Below are 14,726 nucleotides of genomic sequence, written 5' to 3' on the forward strand. Positions count from 1 at the left end.
TTGTGCTCTCTAGAGGGTAAATCTTCAGACTTCTGGGGGAGGTGGATTTAGGGATTTTACTTCTTTCATTCGATCCTTTTTATTTTCACACATGCATCCTCTTCACCCCTGGTCCCGGAGATACATGGTGCTATCATGCCACGTGTCTTTAAAGGACTCTGTTATAAATCACTTGTCATGTTGCTTGTCTGAAATTTGCCCGCCACAAATCTGCTTTCCAGACCCCCACATTTTGTTGGTGGTGTCTCCTCTCTGTTCAGCCCAATCTTGTGACTTTATGTCTTCTTTATTTTATTTTTTTCTGGCCGCACCGTGTGGCATGCGGGATCTTAGTTCCCCAACCAGGGTTCGAACCCGTGCGCCCTGCAGTGGGAGCACGGAGTCTTAACCACTGGAACACCAAGTAAGTCCCTTTATGTCTTCTTTAAAAAGTCTTTCTGCTACATTGGATTTAGAAGGTGGCGCACTTGGGTGTGTAGATTCAAAATCCCATTCCTCTTCCACAGCAGTTTTGTAACTGGAGCGGTGAGGATGGTGACCATGTCAGTTGTGATACCAAGACATTTTCATGATAGGATTCCTCAAAACAACTTTTTTTAAGTTGTTATAAAATTATTCATGGCCACTGTGGACGTTAGCAGTATAAAGGAGAAAATAAAAGCTGCCTATTTTGGCGGTAGGGCTCTTGGCAAGGGTTTTTATTTGGTGGTGGTTTTGTGGTGCAGCCCTTGGCACGCGTGAGGAGGATGCTTTGGTGCCGGGAGCAGCAGGGCCGTCATGTCAGGGTAGACACACGCTGCTGTGTTGGGACCGTGGACCCAAGAGCAGGTCTCTTCCCTCGGCAGGACTGCTTGGGAGAAGAAGGAAGCTTCTAAGGACGGGCGGGAAGCGCAGTGTTCAGGCCTGGACCTTGGCCACCACAGTGGGCTCTGGAGCTGTGCAGTGCATGGCCTGTCCAGCCATGTGCTGGATGGTCTTAGATGATGCTGGGTGGCTTTGAGGGACACTTACTGACAAGGCTGTTCCATTGAGTTACACAAAGGAACCGAAAGACTGACCCAGGTCAGCTGTGTTTGCTGTGAGACAGCGTGCAGCTCATGTCAGAGGGGTGAGCAGAGGAAGGGGCGGAGGAAAGAGCCTTTCCTTTCCTTTCCGGGGTGTCTGCCGTCAGGGTCAACACCCTGTGATGTTCTGCATTTCCCTCCTGCTTCCTTCCTCTTGTCACTAGCCACCAGAGGTTCTCTGAAAGTTTTTTCTTACAGAAGCCCCTGGATGTTTCTAGGCCTCAGGGCAGCATTGAGACACATATCCGGGAGAGGGCTATCTGCCCCTGACTTACTTTGTGCCTGGCTCGGACTCCATTATAGGGCTCTCGGGGCTCCTGGAGATGGCCCAGCCTCGTAGGATCCTGCCCTTTGCCTTTGGGGCCTCCAACAGCTTGGCAGGGCAGGGCTAGAAGACGTTCTCGAAGATCATCTAGTCGACCTCTTCCATTTTATGGATGAGGAAGCTAAGGGCCAGAGGAGTTCTTCCCGGGTTCAGTGTTCTTCCCAGCCAGACCCTGCCTCTCTCAGCTTGCTCATCCTTTTGAAGATTTTGATGTGGTGGGTGATCGGGGATATTTGTGCTAACAGACAAGGGGTGGGTTTGAGGGGGACTCGCGGGCTGGCTGATGATGGCCAGGAGCCTTGTGGAGTTCTGGGTTGGCCCGGTTGTCTGATGGGCTCTCGGGGTCGTTTCCATGGGGTGGTGTAAGCTGGGGGGCGGAGCTTCACAGAGATGCCCTCAGAGCCCTAGAGTCAGAGATCTGGATTCAAGCCTCTGCCCTGACACTGAAACACGGGTAAGCCTTAGCCTTTTGCAGCCTTAGATTCAATAGTAGATGGTACTAATACTTGTAGCTGCCCAAAGAGGAAGACCCGTCCCGGGCTTTGCACCGCATGGGACACACGGATTTGCTCTCCCTCCTGCACCCGCATAGCAGACGTTCCTCGGCCCAGCACTGCGCCCAGCCTGGACCAGCGCTACACCTGCGGCTTCCTTAGGGCTCACCTGGGGGTGGGTGGGAGCACCTTCAGCCTGTCCAGGCTCTAACTTATGGGGCCCCTCGTGTCCGGGCCCTAAGGAGGCTCCTCCCAGCGCCAGCTTCCCCCTCCACACCCCCTCACCTCCCAGCCCAGCGCCCATCCCTGGGGAGGGGCTGCACCCGTGGGAGACCCAAGCCTGCGCCTTCTCCGGTTCCTGGTTTTCCAGGGAGCTCTGGCTGGAGGGGGATGGGAGAAGCAGCCCTGGAGTGGGGGGGGGGGAGCGGGGGAAGCAGAACCGGGAACTGGAAGTGGAAGGGTGTGGGTGGGCCCGGATCCAGCCTGCCTCCCACTTTCCTCCTCCTGCCAGGCCCCTCCCCGTGCTGGCTGGCCCTCGGAGGCAGGGGCTGGGCCCAGGCTCCTCCTGGGGGGCGAAGAGCCGGAGATCTCTCTGCGGCTCCTCCGAACCAAGGGGGTGAAGCCACGACCCCCCCCCCCCCGCCCCAGCTGAGGCCTGTGGCCCGGCCTTTGTTAGTTCACTGGCGAGAGGCCCGCACCTGAAGCAGGGAGGCCGAAAAGCCCCTAAAATTCAGCCATGTGCGTTCGCAGGGCCCCCTGGAGCCCACAGTTCCCCAAGGCAGGTGGGGCTGGTTCGCGGGGTGCCGGGGGAGCGGCCTGGCATCCTCCCTCGCTCGGTGCGGCTGCTGCCTCGCCCCCTGCCCCACCGCGGGGCGTCCCCTGGACAGCCCTGCAAACCCAGGCCTTCAGCCTGGCCGCAGTCCGGGTTCACCCTCAGCCTTCTCCGGGCCCAGGCGCCGGCCCTAAAGTGAGGTGACATTCATCTCACTACATCCTGTGACTGCGGCTCACTTCCTCCACGTGGTGGGGGCGGGGTGGGGGTAGGGGCGCAGGGAGGACAAATCAGAAGGAAAATGTAGCCGGCTGGGGACCTCTGGGATTTCCCGGGGGGGCGGGGGGGGGAGGCTGCGGGAAGCTTTCAAAGGAAAGAACAGCCGTGAATGAAGAGACGGGAGGGGGCGGGAGGCGGCTGGAAGTCCCACAAGTGGTGCCCACTGTGCCTCGGCAACTGTCGCGTGTTGGAGGCAGGTGCGGCCCTCCTGCCGATTCGGCCTCGGTGCCCGCATCGCTGGGTGCCGGGTCGGCCTGCGCCTGGGAAAAGGAGTCAGGCCAGTGTGGCCCCGGGGCCGAGGGTCTGGCCCTGGGAGCCGGTGGCTGTCAGCTGGGGCCTGGGGTGGAGGTGACTTGCCCTGCTGACCCCTCTTCTCTTCCCCCCACAGGTGGAGCCACGGGAAGCCCAGCCCCACAGACAGCCTGAGGCCACGTTTCACCCTCGGCGCCGGGATCTATGTTTAAGTTTTAACTCTTGCTTACCAAGACCACGATAATTCCTTCCCCAGAGGCCAGCAGCCCCCCAGCCCCGCGCAGCCCCAGCCTGCCTCCCACCGCCCAGCTGCGCGCGATGCCCGCCAGCGGCCCCGGGGACGCCAGCGGCCCCGCTCCGGAGCGGGGGGAGGAGGAGCGCAAGGTGAGCAGCCGGCTCTGCTGGGGGTGCTGGGCGCTGGACCGCACCGCTCCGTCTTCACACGGGCCTGTAGGGAAGACCTATCTCCCTGTTTTGGTGATGAGCAAACTGAGGCTTGGAGAGGTTAAATCCTGGTGGTCAGGCTCCGGGACCCAGTCTTCAACCCCTGTGGTGTGTGAGCAGAGCTTCAGACCCCAGGCGTGTGCGTTTGTTAGGGCTGGCCTTGCAGGGTCCTCACATCTGGCTTCCTTTCTGGATCGGCCTCTTACTAGCTGTGTGTCCTCAGGTGAGTCACTTTACCTGGGTTAGCTGCCTCTGTTTCCCCAGGGGGGTTAGTAGCTTTGGGGAGGCCAAAGACAAGTTCAGGGGGCTCTGTAGATGGGAGGCCTCGTGAGGGCTCCCCCGGTGGCACAGACAGCGAGGCTCACCGTGGTGCGTGGCGCGCTGTGTGCTGTGTGCTCAGGGCGGCACCAGTCACAGTGGAGATGGTGATTTCCCTCCCCTGCCCCATCCCTGGTGCTGAGCAAGTGTCACTTCTGGCCATGGAGCTAGTGACCTCCTTGTTTTTGGAGCCCCATGAGGGGTGACCTCTTCACCCTTCTGCTCAACTCCAGGATGGGCCTAAATCAGTTAGAGGAGATGCCAGCAGACTGGTAGGTGTCCCTGCTGGCTTTCGACAGGCAACCTCGGGACCTCACCAAGCCGTGTCCACCTGTAGGCAAAGCCATTCGAATCCCCAGCACGTGGACTCTTTTTCCCTTCTGTGGAATGGTAGACCCTGCCGCCACCCTTCCAGGGAAGCTGTGCCAGCCAACGGCCTTCCTGGGGTGTCCCATCTGTCATGCCCTGGTCCCCGCAGTTCCCTCTGCCTGTTCTCCTCTCCCTGAGCGGGAGTGAGGGGTGGTGATACTTGGTGGTATCTGAGAGCTTCTGGGGCACAGTTTGTCCTCCTGGAACCAGGGTGGACACCTGACACTAGGTGTGGGACCACTGAGCGCTCTGAGGGGGTCAGCTCTGGTGATCCGCCATCAGCGGCAGTTCCGAGACATGCTTCCTGCCCACCCTCCCGCCGCGCGTGCTCAGCTCCTTCTGGGCTTGCTCATTCTTAGAGCCAGTTTCTGCCTTCTGGGTGGTTTCCATCCATTTGGTCCTTGAGGACAGCCCTTGAAACAAGTGGGGCAAGGACAGATGGCCCTGGTTTGGAGATGAGGAAGCTGAGCCCAGCTTACCAGTGGGGGTCCAGATGAGAGCCTGCTCTCCTGTGTCGGAGTCCTTTTCACTGCCCCACCTGCATGGGTCCTGTTACGGACACACACACACACACACACACACACACATGCACGCATGTGCGCGGATGCGTGCACGAAGCCCAGACACCTGTCTTTCCAGCCCAGGATCCTGCAGAGTGCCACGGGACTGGGGACCATGTATACCCCCAAGCTGGGAAGAAAGTGCATGCTGCAGCCCACTGGGTGGGGCTCCTAGGGGTTACAGGTCAGTCCCTTTCTTTCTGATCCCGCGGACTCAGGCGGCAGCAGACCCAGACCCTGCCGCCATAGAGTCAGGGCCACCTGCACCCACCTGTGCTCTTGAGTGGCAGCCGTGGCCATGGATAATTCCCTTCCCTCCTTGGGCCTGGCTTTGCTCCTCCGTTAGATTAGGTGACCCTGACCCCTCCCCCGGTCCGATGTCCTGACTGGTGCTGACACAGCTCCGTGTCCATGCACTTGCAGTTGGTGGTCAGCTGCCCCCCGCCCCCCAGTTGGAGGAGGAGGGGCAGCCAAGCCACATTTCTCCTGTTACTGGACAGGGCTTCCCTGGGCTGCAGAGCCCCCGGCCCCTCCCATGGAGAGCCGCAGACAGGCTCTCCATCATGACAGTTCAGGACAGGGAAAAAGCACTGGACAGAGGGTCCCGAGTCCCGGGCCCCAGGCCTGAAGATGTCACTTATTGGAGATGTGGCTTCAGGCCCTCTGGGCTTGCGTTTGCTCAGCTGTAAAATGGGGATAGTAACTCTAGCTGTGCCTGTTTTATGGGGTGGTTGTGGAAGTCAGATGAGGTCACGGGCATGGAGTGAGTGCCCTGCAAACAGCAAAGTCTGGTCCAATTATGAGGGATTACGATTGCTATTATTATCTACCCATAGTAACTGTTCTGGCTCAAGAGGCAACAAACACACACCCAGGCCCAGAGCCTGGTGCTGATAGAGGGAGCTGACAGATGGGGGCTGGGGTATGGGGGGCGCTCTCCCCGGTGTGCATGCTGGCTCACCTGGTACACCTCCCTGGCACCGCTGGGCTGGTTCTCGTGCAGCCCCCAGGAGGGCAGGCAGAGACGCTGACAGCTGCCCACGGCGGCCCGTGAAAGCCAGGCCTGGGGCAGGGGTGCCGTGTGGCTGCAGAGTGGAAGATGGGTTTGGGCCACAGCCCAAGGAGTCTGGCAGAGTTTCCAGGGGCACCTGGCACAAAGGAACTGTTTGGTGAGCCAGAGGGCAGGGGTGTGGCTGCCCACTGGCCCCTTCACCACCTGGCCCCATGTGCCCTTCCCGCCTGCCCCTCCCCCCCCCCACCGGCCACGCCTCCCTGTACCTTTCACTCCAGTACTTCCTGGAGCTGCCAGGCCTTTGTTTATGCTGCTTCCTCTGACTGATGTGCCCTTTCCCTAATTTTCTCTCCTCTCTGATCAAAGCCCTGGCTTCAGTCTGTCTTGAATTACAGAGAGAACCATTGGTTCTCAAAATGTGATCCCTAAACCAGCGGTACCAGCAGCACCTGGAAGGCTTAGAAATGCAAAAGCTCGGGCCCCACCCTAGACCTGCTGAATCAGAAACTCTGGGGAGGGGACCTAGCAATCCTTGTTTTTACCAACCCTCTAGGGGATTTGAGAAGTACTGGTGTGGATAATATCCAGCCCCGCAGCTGCCCCAGGAGGGCAGGACCCCAGCCACCGTCGTCTGGGTGGATCTTCAGGGCCCGACTAGCGCACAGTAGGTGCTCAGGGAGTATCTTGTGGATAGGATGGAGAGGAAGATGAGAGTGGATAAGACCCCTTCACAGGAGAACAATCCCAGAGCCCTGATCAAACAGGCAGGGTGCAGAGCTGTGCGTGGTAGGCTGAGGCAGCCGTGCCTGTTCTTGGCAGTGCAGAGAGGCCTGTGTATGTGGTGTCCTCGTGGCACTGCCCAGCAGCCTCCGCAGCCCTACTGTCCATGTGTTGGGCAGGGACGGGGCAGCTTGGGGAGCCTGGGAGGAGGCAGGCTAGGTGGGGGTGGTGGTGAGGAGGGATGCCGAGCCCTGGGACTCTGGCAGTGAGGGTCGGCTGGGTAAATCTGGCCACAGAAAAGGGAGGGGGAGCTGGCCTTATGAGAGATGGGAAGGGAGGTGAGCATCAGGAAGTCCAGGAGCCTTGGTTCTGGCTCAGAGGGGATCATGGAGATATGGTGCCAGGCCCTGTGTAGAGGGGAGAGAGGGAGGCAGAGGGAGCAGGACGGGGGACCAAGAGCATTCCAAGCCCGGGGCTGGAAGGGCCTCCTCAGATCCCCAAATGTGAATCAGTGCCTGGCCAGGAGTCCAAGCCCCGGGCTGGGCCCCGATCTTGCTGTTCCCCTCCTTCCTCGGGCCTCAGAAGCATAACAGATGCATTGAGTGCCGACTATCTGCCAGGTGCTCTTTTAAGCTCTGTACTTGCGTTATCTTATTTCATTCTGACAACTGCTCCATAAGGCAGGCTCTATTATTTTCATCACTCTATCTTATTAAAGACTAAACTGATGCTCAGAGAGGTTAGGTCACTTGTCTAAGGCCACACAGCTAGTAAGTAGTGGTGCTGGGATTCGAACCCCGGCTCCTGTGCCCTTTCAGGCTGCCTCCTATGTGAAGGGGGATGGAATGGATGGTGCCTCCCAGCTGTGATGTTCCATAGTCCTATCCAAGTTTCTTCTGAAAGTCGGGATGGTCAGAGAATGCTTTTCTCTGCATAGCAGTGCTCTTGCCCTGGGGTCGCTGTTGGGGGCACTTCATCTCCAGCAGGAGCTCACGTACACAGGCTAGTATGTGTGACTGGCTATACGTGCGCACGCACATACACACACATACCAGGTACATACTCTTATGTGTGGAAGACACTGCTGTGGACACGTTGCTTCTTTCCCTTCCTCCTTCCTCCTTCCCTCCCCTCCTCCTTTTCAGACTTAGGTACCTTTCCAGGTACCTGGCACATAGTAGGGCTCCACGAGTTTGTTGGGTGAACTGAATATACCTTGCTGGAGGACCTAGTAAAGGGAAGGGGATAGGAAGATACAAGGATGGGTAAGCCATGCCTGCCCTCTGGAGGAAAGAGGCCACTCCTGGACGGCTCGCCCTGAGCTCACCCTCTCCTGCTGGGTAGGAGAAGCACCTGTTGGGGGGGTACATATTTGTGCTGGGGGAGCACAGCAAGTGTGCCCGTGTGTGTGTGTGTGCATGCCTGTGTGTATATGTATGCACGTATGGCCAGTGCTGTGGCCAGGGCTCCTCCCTTCTCACCTAGGTCCAACCCAGAGGCCTGGCGTACGGATTTCCCTCGGGCGCCGACCACTTCCTGCACTCCGGTTCCGAAGTTCAAGGGCATCCTTGGGTGGGGTTCCCCCGGCTCCACGCTCAGCTGTTCTTGCTGGCCCACAGATCTGGTGCCCGCCCCGGGCATGCCCTGCCTTTAGAGCACTCAGATGCTCACACACGGTCACTCGGCCTGCTCTTTGCTTTAAAATCGTCACTATAGGGGTCGTTGAGGGAGCATCCCTCTTACACATTTAAACAGTTCCAGTAAAGGCAGCTTTGCCCTTACCTCTTCGGGAACACAGCTAATAATAATGGCGTGTCCGTTTTTAGCTCAGTGGAGTCGATTAGATGCTTGCGCATGGAGAGCAGGCAAGTGATGTAAACAGTGCCCACCCCAGAGCTGACTGGGACCTCCATTTTAGGGTTCGGGTTCTCTAAAATTCTCTAAGTTAACTGCTATTACATGTCAAGTTTAACTCTGCAGTCAATACAGTCTTGAGTGGGGGTCGGTTGGACTCTGGAGATAGACCTGTGTTTGAACGTGGACTCAGCTAGGTGACTGCTGAGTGGCGAAATGAGAGATTTCCGTGAGATGGTGTGTGTGAGTGGTTAACACGGTGGCACAAATTTAGTCTTGTAATTTATTTTGGATAGTTAACTAGCTGTCTATCTATCTATATACTTACCTTCCTCCCCATCTACCTGTCTCTCTGTCTGCCAACCTATCTGCACATTTGTGGTGAAGATCCACTGCAGCCCCGAGGACTGAGAGGCATGGGAGAAGAGTGGGGACAATGCAGACGAGGGTGTGAATGGTGTGGGTTTAAAGTCCCCTGAGAGCCCACGGCCTATGGCCCCCTCTGTCTTTACCCACTGAACAGAAGCAAAACTGAGGCAAGTTGCAGGATGACCTAACTCCTTTTTTTTTTTTTTTTTTTTGGCTGCGTTGGGTCTTCGTTGCTATGTGCGGGCTTTCTCTAGTTGCAGCGAGGGGGGCTACCCTTCATTGTGGTGCACAGGCTTCTCATTGCGGTGGCTTCTCTTGTTGCAGAGCGCAGGCTCTAGGCACCTGGGCTTCAGTAGTTGCAGCACGCGGGCTCATTAGTTGCGGCACGCAGGCCCTAAAGCACGTGGGCTTCGGTAGTTGTGGCTCGCGGGCTCTAGAGCACAGGCTCGGTAGTTGTGGCGCACGGGCTTCGTTGCTCCGCAGCATGTGGGATCTTCCCGGACCAGGGCTCGAACTCGTGTCCCCTGCATTGGCAGGTGGATTCTTAACTGCTGTGCCACCAGGGAAGTCCCAGGATGACCTAACTGCTGATGGCAGGGGCTATGCTACCTTCAGAGGCTCGCATGCGGGGCCACGGCCGGGCCCAAGGTCCCTCAGGTCTGGGCTGGGGTTGGAGCCCATCCCGGCCAAGAAGCAGGCCCCACAGGGCCTGGGCGGGGAAGCTGAGCTCAGCTCTGCAAAGGGAAGAGGGCCGGCGGGGAGCTGAGCAAGAGTGGGTGTCCCAGGATGACTGAGAAATGGGAAGATATCCTTCCTTTCTGGCACCTGGACTGGGCACAGGGCCTGGTCATGTCCTGCAGCTGCCTCTGTGGAGAGCCACAGGGCTCTTAGGGCTGTTACTTACAATCACCCCCCTTAGCATGTGCGCGGTGTGCAAGGGCGTCTAAAGGAGTTTCCTTTGCCCAGCAATTAACTCACCTACTCCTCACAGTCACTGGAGGATCCCCATTTTACAGATAGGGAGTTGAGGCTTAGAGAGGTTGAGAAACTTGGTAACAGTCATGTGGCTACGAAGTAGATTTTTCTGGATTCTTTCCATCCACCAAGGGAGGGTGGCCGGTGGGGTGGGAAGGAGATGGTGGGCTGTGCAGAGCCCGGGTGGGCTGCTGAAGGAGCGAGGGCGAGGGGGCTTGGGGTGGCTGCTAGCAGAGTGGGCGCGCTCCATCCCAGCCCTCGGCACAGCACAGGCACTTGTGTGTTTATGTGTCGTCTCTCCCTCTGAACTGAGTTCCCTGTTTGCTTATCTTTATATCTGGTACATAGCTGGTGCTCGGTAAATGTTTTTGAGCACATCCATGGGCCTGGCCTTATGGTGGCCCTAGGACCACAGGGGTGGGCACAGCTGGGCTGCAGTGGGCTGGGTATGTGCTGGGGGGAGTCTCCGTTCCGGAAGGCGGTGAGGCCCCAGCATGGTGCACGGGGTGCGGAGGGCCTGGGGAAAGCCCACAGTGCGCAGGTGCCTGGGAGCTGTGCGGGTGTCGGAGGGGCCATCAGGACACGGACGCTGCCTTCTGGGAGCATGGCCTTTTGGGAGTCATGGAAGACCTTCCTCGATAATTATAATACGAAGCCCACTGAGCAGTCAGTGAATATCTGTTGAATATTGTTGAGTAGTTGAAACAAAGGACTGATGAGCTTTGGGAGGTGACCGAGAGCAGAAAAGACGGGGGGCTTGGGAGGGCTGCATGGAAGTGGGAGCACCTACAGCAATTCCCGGTGCCCCTGCCCTCCCCGCCCGTCCTCCTGCAGCTCACCCTGCAGCCCGGCCTGTGCCTGCCATGCGTGTGTGTGTGCATGTGTGCGCGCGTGTGTGCGGGGTGCTCTGCGGAGTCGTGGGCCTGGTACTCAGGCACCCAGAACGGGGCTCTGCCTGCCAGAGAAGCCAATTCGTTTCACTGAATTCCACGACCACAGACAGGCCCTGGGAGGCCAGCCAGCCAGCTGGCAAAGGCTGTACGTGCTTCTTGTCCCAGGGGGCCCGGGCAAGTGGCCGGCTAGATCCGGCAAGTTCATCCCCTTGACTCAAACACCAACTTGAGACATCTGCTCAGCGGATGCTGGGTCAGTAGCATCCGGTGTACGCTCTGAAGGGAGCACGTATGTCTGGCTGGCCGGCTGGCTCTGGGTGAGGGCCTCGTGGGATGTGTCTCTCTTAGCGGGAGGGGTCCCCGTCTAGGCATGAGGCCCCTGAGACAACTGCGTGTGGATGTATGCGTGTGAATGCCAGAGCATACCTTTACCTTGGCTTGCCTGCCTGCTCATCGTCGTGCATATGTACACGTGTCAGGGGCACACGGCATCGTAGGGTATGGTGGCATGTTGCTGTGGAAAGACCCGAGGGCTGGGAATCAAAAGATTTAAATTTTGGTTCTAAAGGCCTCCCTTGCTGGCTCTCTGGTCTCTGAAAGTTAGGTAACCACTCTGAGCTTCAGATTTCCCGCCTGCGTAATGGAAAAAATAAAACCAGCTCTACTTTCTGTAAAGCATAAGAGTAAAATGAAATAACGTACGTGAAAATGCTTTGTTAATTACCATGTACTGTACCAACGTGAGATTATTGTCATCATGGCCCAGCTCCTCAGAATGCGAAGTTGTGTGTGGCCTAAAATAATCCATCCAGTGAGCTGTGTTAAAATGTAGGTCAAATCATAGCCTCAGAAGTTGAGAGAGGCTGATGGTAACCACCTAATCTAACAGGCCACCAAATGTAGAGGGGCTTTGAAAACTGTAAAGAGTTACATAAATTGAAGTGACATGATTACGTTTAAGACTAGAAAATACGTTTTAGTCATCCTGTTTCCTGACTTTGAGTCATAAAGATGAGAACGGCACTGGATCCTCCTGCTTGGCTGTATTCGTGCACATTTGTGGATTCGTACACGTGTCTCTCTCTGTGTGTATGGACTTGTTTATTGAACATCTACTATGTGACAGTCACTCATCAAGTATTTTGAGTGCCTGCCCTGTGCCAGGTGCATCGCTCTAGGCACTGGGGACGAAGCCAAGGTGAATAAGACAGAGTTCCTTTCCTCGAGGGGCTTCTGGCTTGGTCATGATGATAGCTGGTAGTTGCAGTGCTGGATAGTGGGTGCTATGGGAGAGGAAGGACCCATAGACTCAGTCTAGGTGGGGTATGGGAAGGAGGGGCCCAGGGGAAGGGAATCTAGGAAATGAGGTTGGAAAAGTGAGGCAGAAGCAAGGGTCTGTGCCAATGTCCCAGGGAGGGAGCAGCCCACATTTGCACCTGGTGTGGTCGGTTTACGATGGGTGGGAAGTGCCGGCCAGATCCTAGGGCCTTCCTCCACCGGGGCTAAGGAGCTTGGCTTGATCCTGCAGGGCCCTGGGAGCCCCCTCAGCAAGGGCTTAAGCTCTGTGGAGTGACGTAATCAGCTTTGCATTTTGGAAGGATCACGGAGCCCCAGTGTTCCTGAGTATCTCACTGCGGCGGTACCAGCCAGATGCTGGGGTTTGTCTGTAGCACTGAGTGATGGCTGCATATGCCGGGTGGTGAGCTGGGGTTTGCATGGGGGGGGGGAGGGACGGGGAGGAGGGAGGGATGCACGTTTGTGAATAGTTCTGGTCGGGACCTGGGAGCGGAGGAAGTTAGCGATTCTTGAGTGACTCTCATGTGTCAGCTTTCCATATACTACCTCATTTAATTGTTATACCATTGCTGTGAAGTAGATATTATTATCCCCATTTTGTAGGTGAGGAACGCTAGACTAGAGAGGTTAAATAGCTCGAAGGGACTAGGGAGTAAATAGCAGAGCAAAAAGTCCAGCCTGCCCCCTCCCCGCCCCAAAGCCCACCTCACTAGAATTTCTGCTCATTCCTGCCTCCTCCCACTGGGAGGACTGACTAATTCAGCCCCTTCACTTGACAGATGAGGAAACCAACCTGGGCTCAAGGCTGTTCCTGCTAAGTTTGTTACTGTTTTCCAACTGCTCCAAGTCACTGTGGATCAGACTCTTCCCTTTCAGAGTATTAGTGACGCCTCCCGACTCAGTGCTACTGGCAGATTTGATAAGCATATTTTACATTCCTTTGCTCAGCCCATCAGCAAAGATATTGAATGAAACAGGCCCCACGACAGATGCGAGAATGAACCGCTTGATACGCCTCCTTGAGGGGCACGCCCCGAGCCATCTGCTCACCCTTCTCAGTGTATTACCCCTCTCACTTGTGGGTGTGCATGCAGGCAGACCCAGAGCTGAAGGTATCGCCACCTCCCTTTGCCCCGCGATGTCGCTGTATCACGGAAGAATGACGTGTTGACCGAAAACGGCACGCTTTTCACAAAGCCGTGCTTCAGGGCTAGATGGAAAGGGTATGGGCCAGAGTCCCTCAGACCTCGGTGCCACTCCCCACCTGGACTCTCGTGGAGACTCGGTTTCCGAAGCACACCCCAGGGGTACCGGAGGGCAGAGTGTTGGACTGGGCATCAGGTGCCGTTCCCCGCTTGGGCCCCGAGGGATAGGCTCAGGACATGGCCCTGGGAGCTCCCCGTTCTCAATACATCAGGACCTGGACAGATGGTCTGGCATCAAGGTCTTCCACCTCTTCCTCTTGGGGGTGTTGCATTGAACTAAATTCAACAGGGAAGGATGTGCTGAGCACCTCCTGTGTGTCAGGCAGAGCACGTGTGTGGAGGTGAGGAATGACAGCAAGTCTCCAGATGGCACAGGGGTTGCCTATCAGGGGCCCCCCAAAGGCTTTCTCCATATGCTAATGGAAGCTGGGGCTTGGCGGTCCTGAAACAGCAGGTGTCTTTGTTTTTAGTCAGCACAGGCAGCCTGGTAATTGTGGTTCCTTAGTGCTGATCTGAGGCTCTGATTGGCTTTCCCGTCTCTGATTAGTTCAGAGCAAAAGTTTAGAAAATCAGATGAATCTCTTCTGTAAGAGATGCAGTGTGCTAAAAAATAGTTCAGAGCCCAGAATTTCTGGGTGGTAGGAGTCTTTTCAGACCCCATGGCCACCCAGACTGATCCTGACCCACCTCGGCACCCCCTCTTGGCTGCTACCTGTGCATTCCAGGCCCATGGGCCCGGCCACGAGCAATGGTCAGAGGCTTGGCTAGGTGTGGCCTAGTGCTCTGCAGGCAAGTACAGGGGCTGGGTGGGCCTCCTGCTGCCGGGGAATATGTAAGTCCTCTCATCGAGGGGCATATGGAAGACCCACTAAGTGCTGAGTCTGTTCTAGGCTCTGGGCATTCAGCAGTGAACAAAACAGGCAAGGGTACGAACCACTTAGTCATCTGTCTTCTTAAAAACCCGAGAAGCAGGCAGAATGGACACCTTCCTACCCCCATTTTATGGATGAGGAAACTGAGTTTCAGAGAGAACAGTCCTGGAACTAGCACATGGACAAGCCGGGCTCATACCCATTTTGCTTTGCTTTAAGCCCCATGCCTTTCCACGACCTTGCGTGGCCTCCAAATGTGTTGTAAATGCTGAGTTACCTGGTTGGCACGATCAAGACGGCGCCCTTTTAGCCGTGGTGTAACCTGACCAAAAGCACCACCTCAGCTGAAATGCACTGTACTTGGGTAGATTCAGTTGGAACTTTCACCAACGTTAAGCTGCATTGGTAATATTTTCTCTCTGTGTGATCCAAGTGATTGTTTCTTAAATGGGGGTGTCTGTGGGGTCTCAGAAGACAGCCCAGCACCGGCAGGCCTGGCTTACCATGGGGCATGTGGCCCTAGGCCCCCCTCCAGTCCAGGCCCACAGAGCTGTCATGGAGGCCTCCCCGCCACTTGGCTGTCCCCCACCTCGGCCTTTCTGCCCTCACAGTTTCTCTGCCATGTTTTCCTGAAAAGAGCCTCTCAAGGGTCT

The 14,726-nt window shown here is 56.7% G+C and overlaps 1 protein-coding gene across 8 annotated transcripts in view; it reads left to right on the forward strand.

Annotated features, from left to right (window-relative positions):
* DNMT3A (DNA methyltransferase 3 alpha) overlaps nucleotides 1-14,726 on the forward strand; it is a 100,072-nt gene that overhangs the window by 24,704 nt on the left and 60,642 nt on the right. For 5 of the 8 annotated variants that reach the window (XR_003794937.1, XM_029232238.1, XM_029232237.1 and 2 more), the window contains exon 2: nucleotides 3,323-3,570. Coding sequence is in view for 6 of the 8 variants with exons in the window: in XM_029232238.1 (XP_029088071.1) it covers nucleotides 3,505-3,570 (66 nt within the window). In the remaining 2 variants the exon portion in view is untranslated. Of the gene's footprint in view, nucleotides 1-443; nucleotides 1,605-3,076; nucleotides 3,132-3,322; nucleotides 3,571-14,726 lie in introns of those variants that run through there. The other 3 variants (XM_029232239.1, XM_029232240.1, XM_029232242.1) reach the window with 3 other exon arrangements.

Source organism: Monodon monoceros, unplaced genomic scaffold, assembly GCF_005190385.1.
Source record: "Monodon monoceros isolate NGI ecotype Baffin Bay Population unplaced genomic scaffold, NGI_Narwhal_1 Super_Scaffold_19, whole genome shotgun sequence".
NCBI classification, from domain to species: Eukaryota; Metazoa; Chordata; class Mammalia; order Artiodactyla; family Monodontidae; genus Monodon; species Monodon monoceros.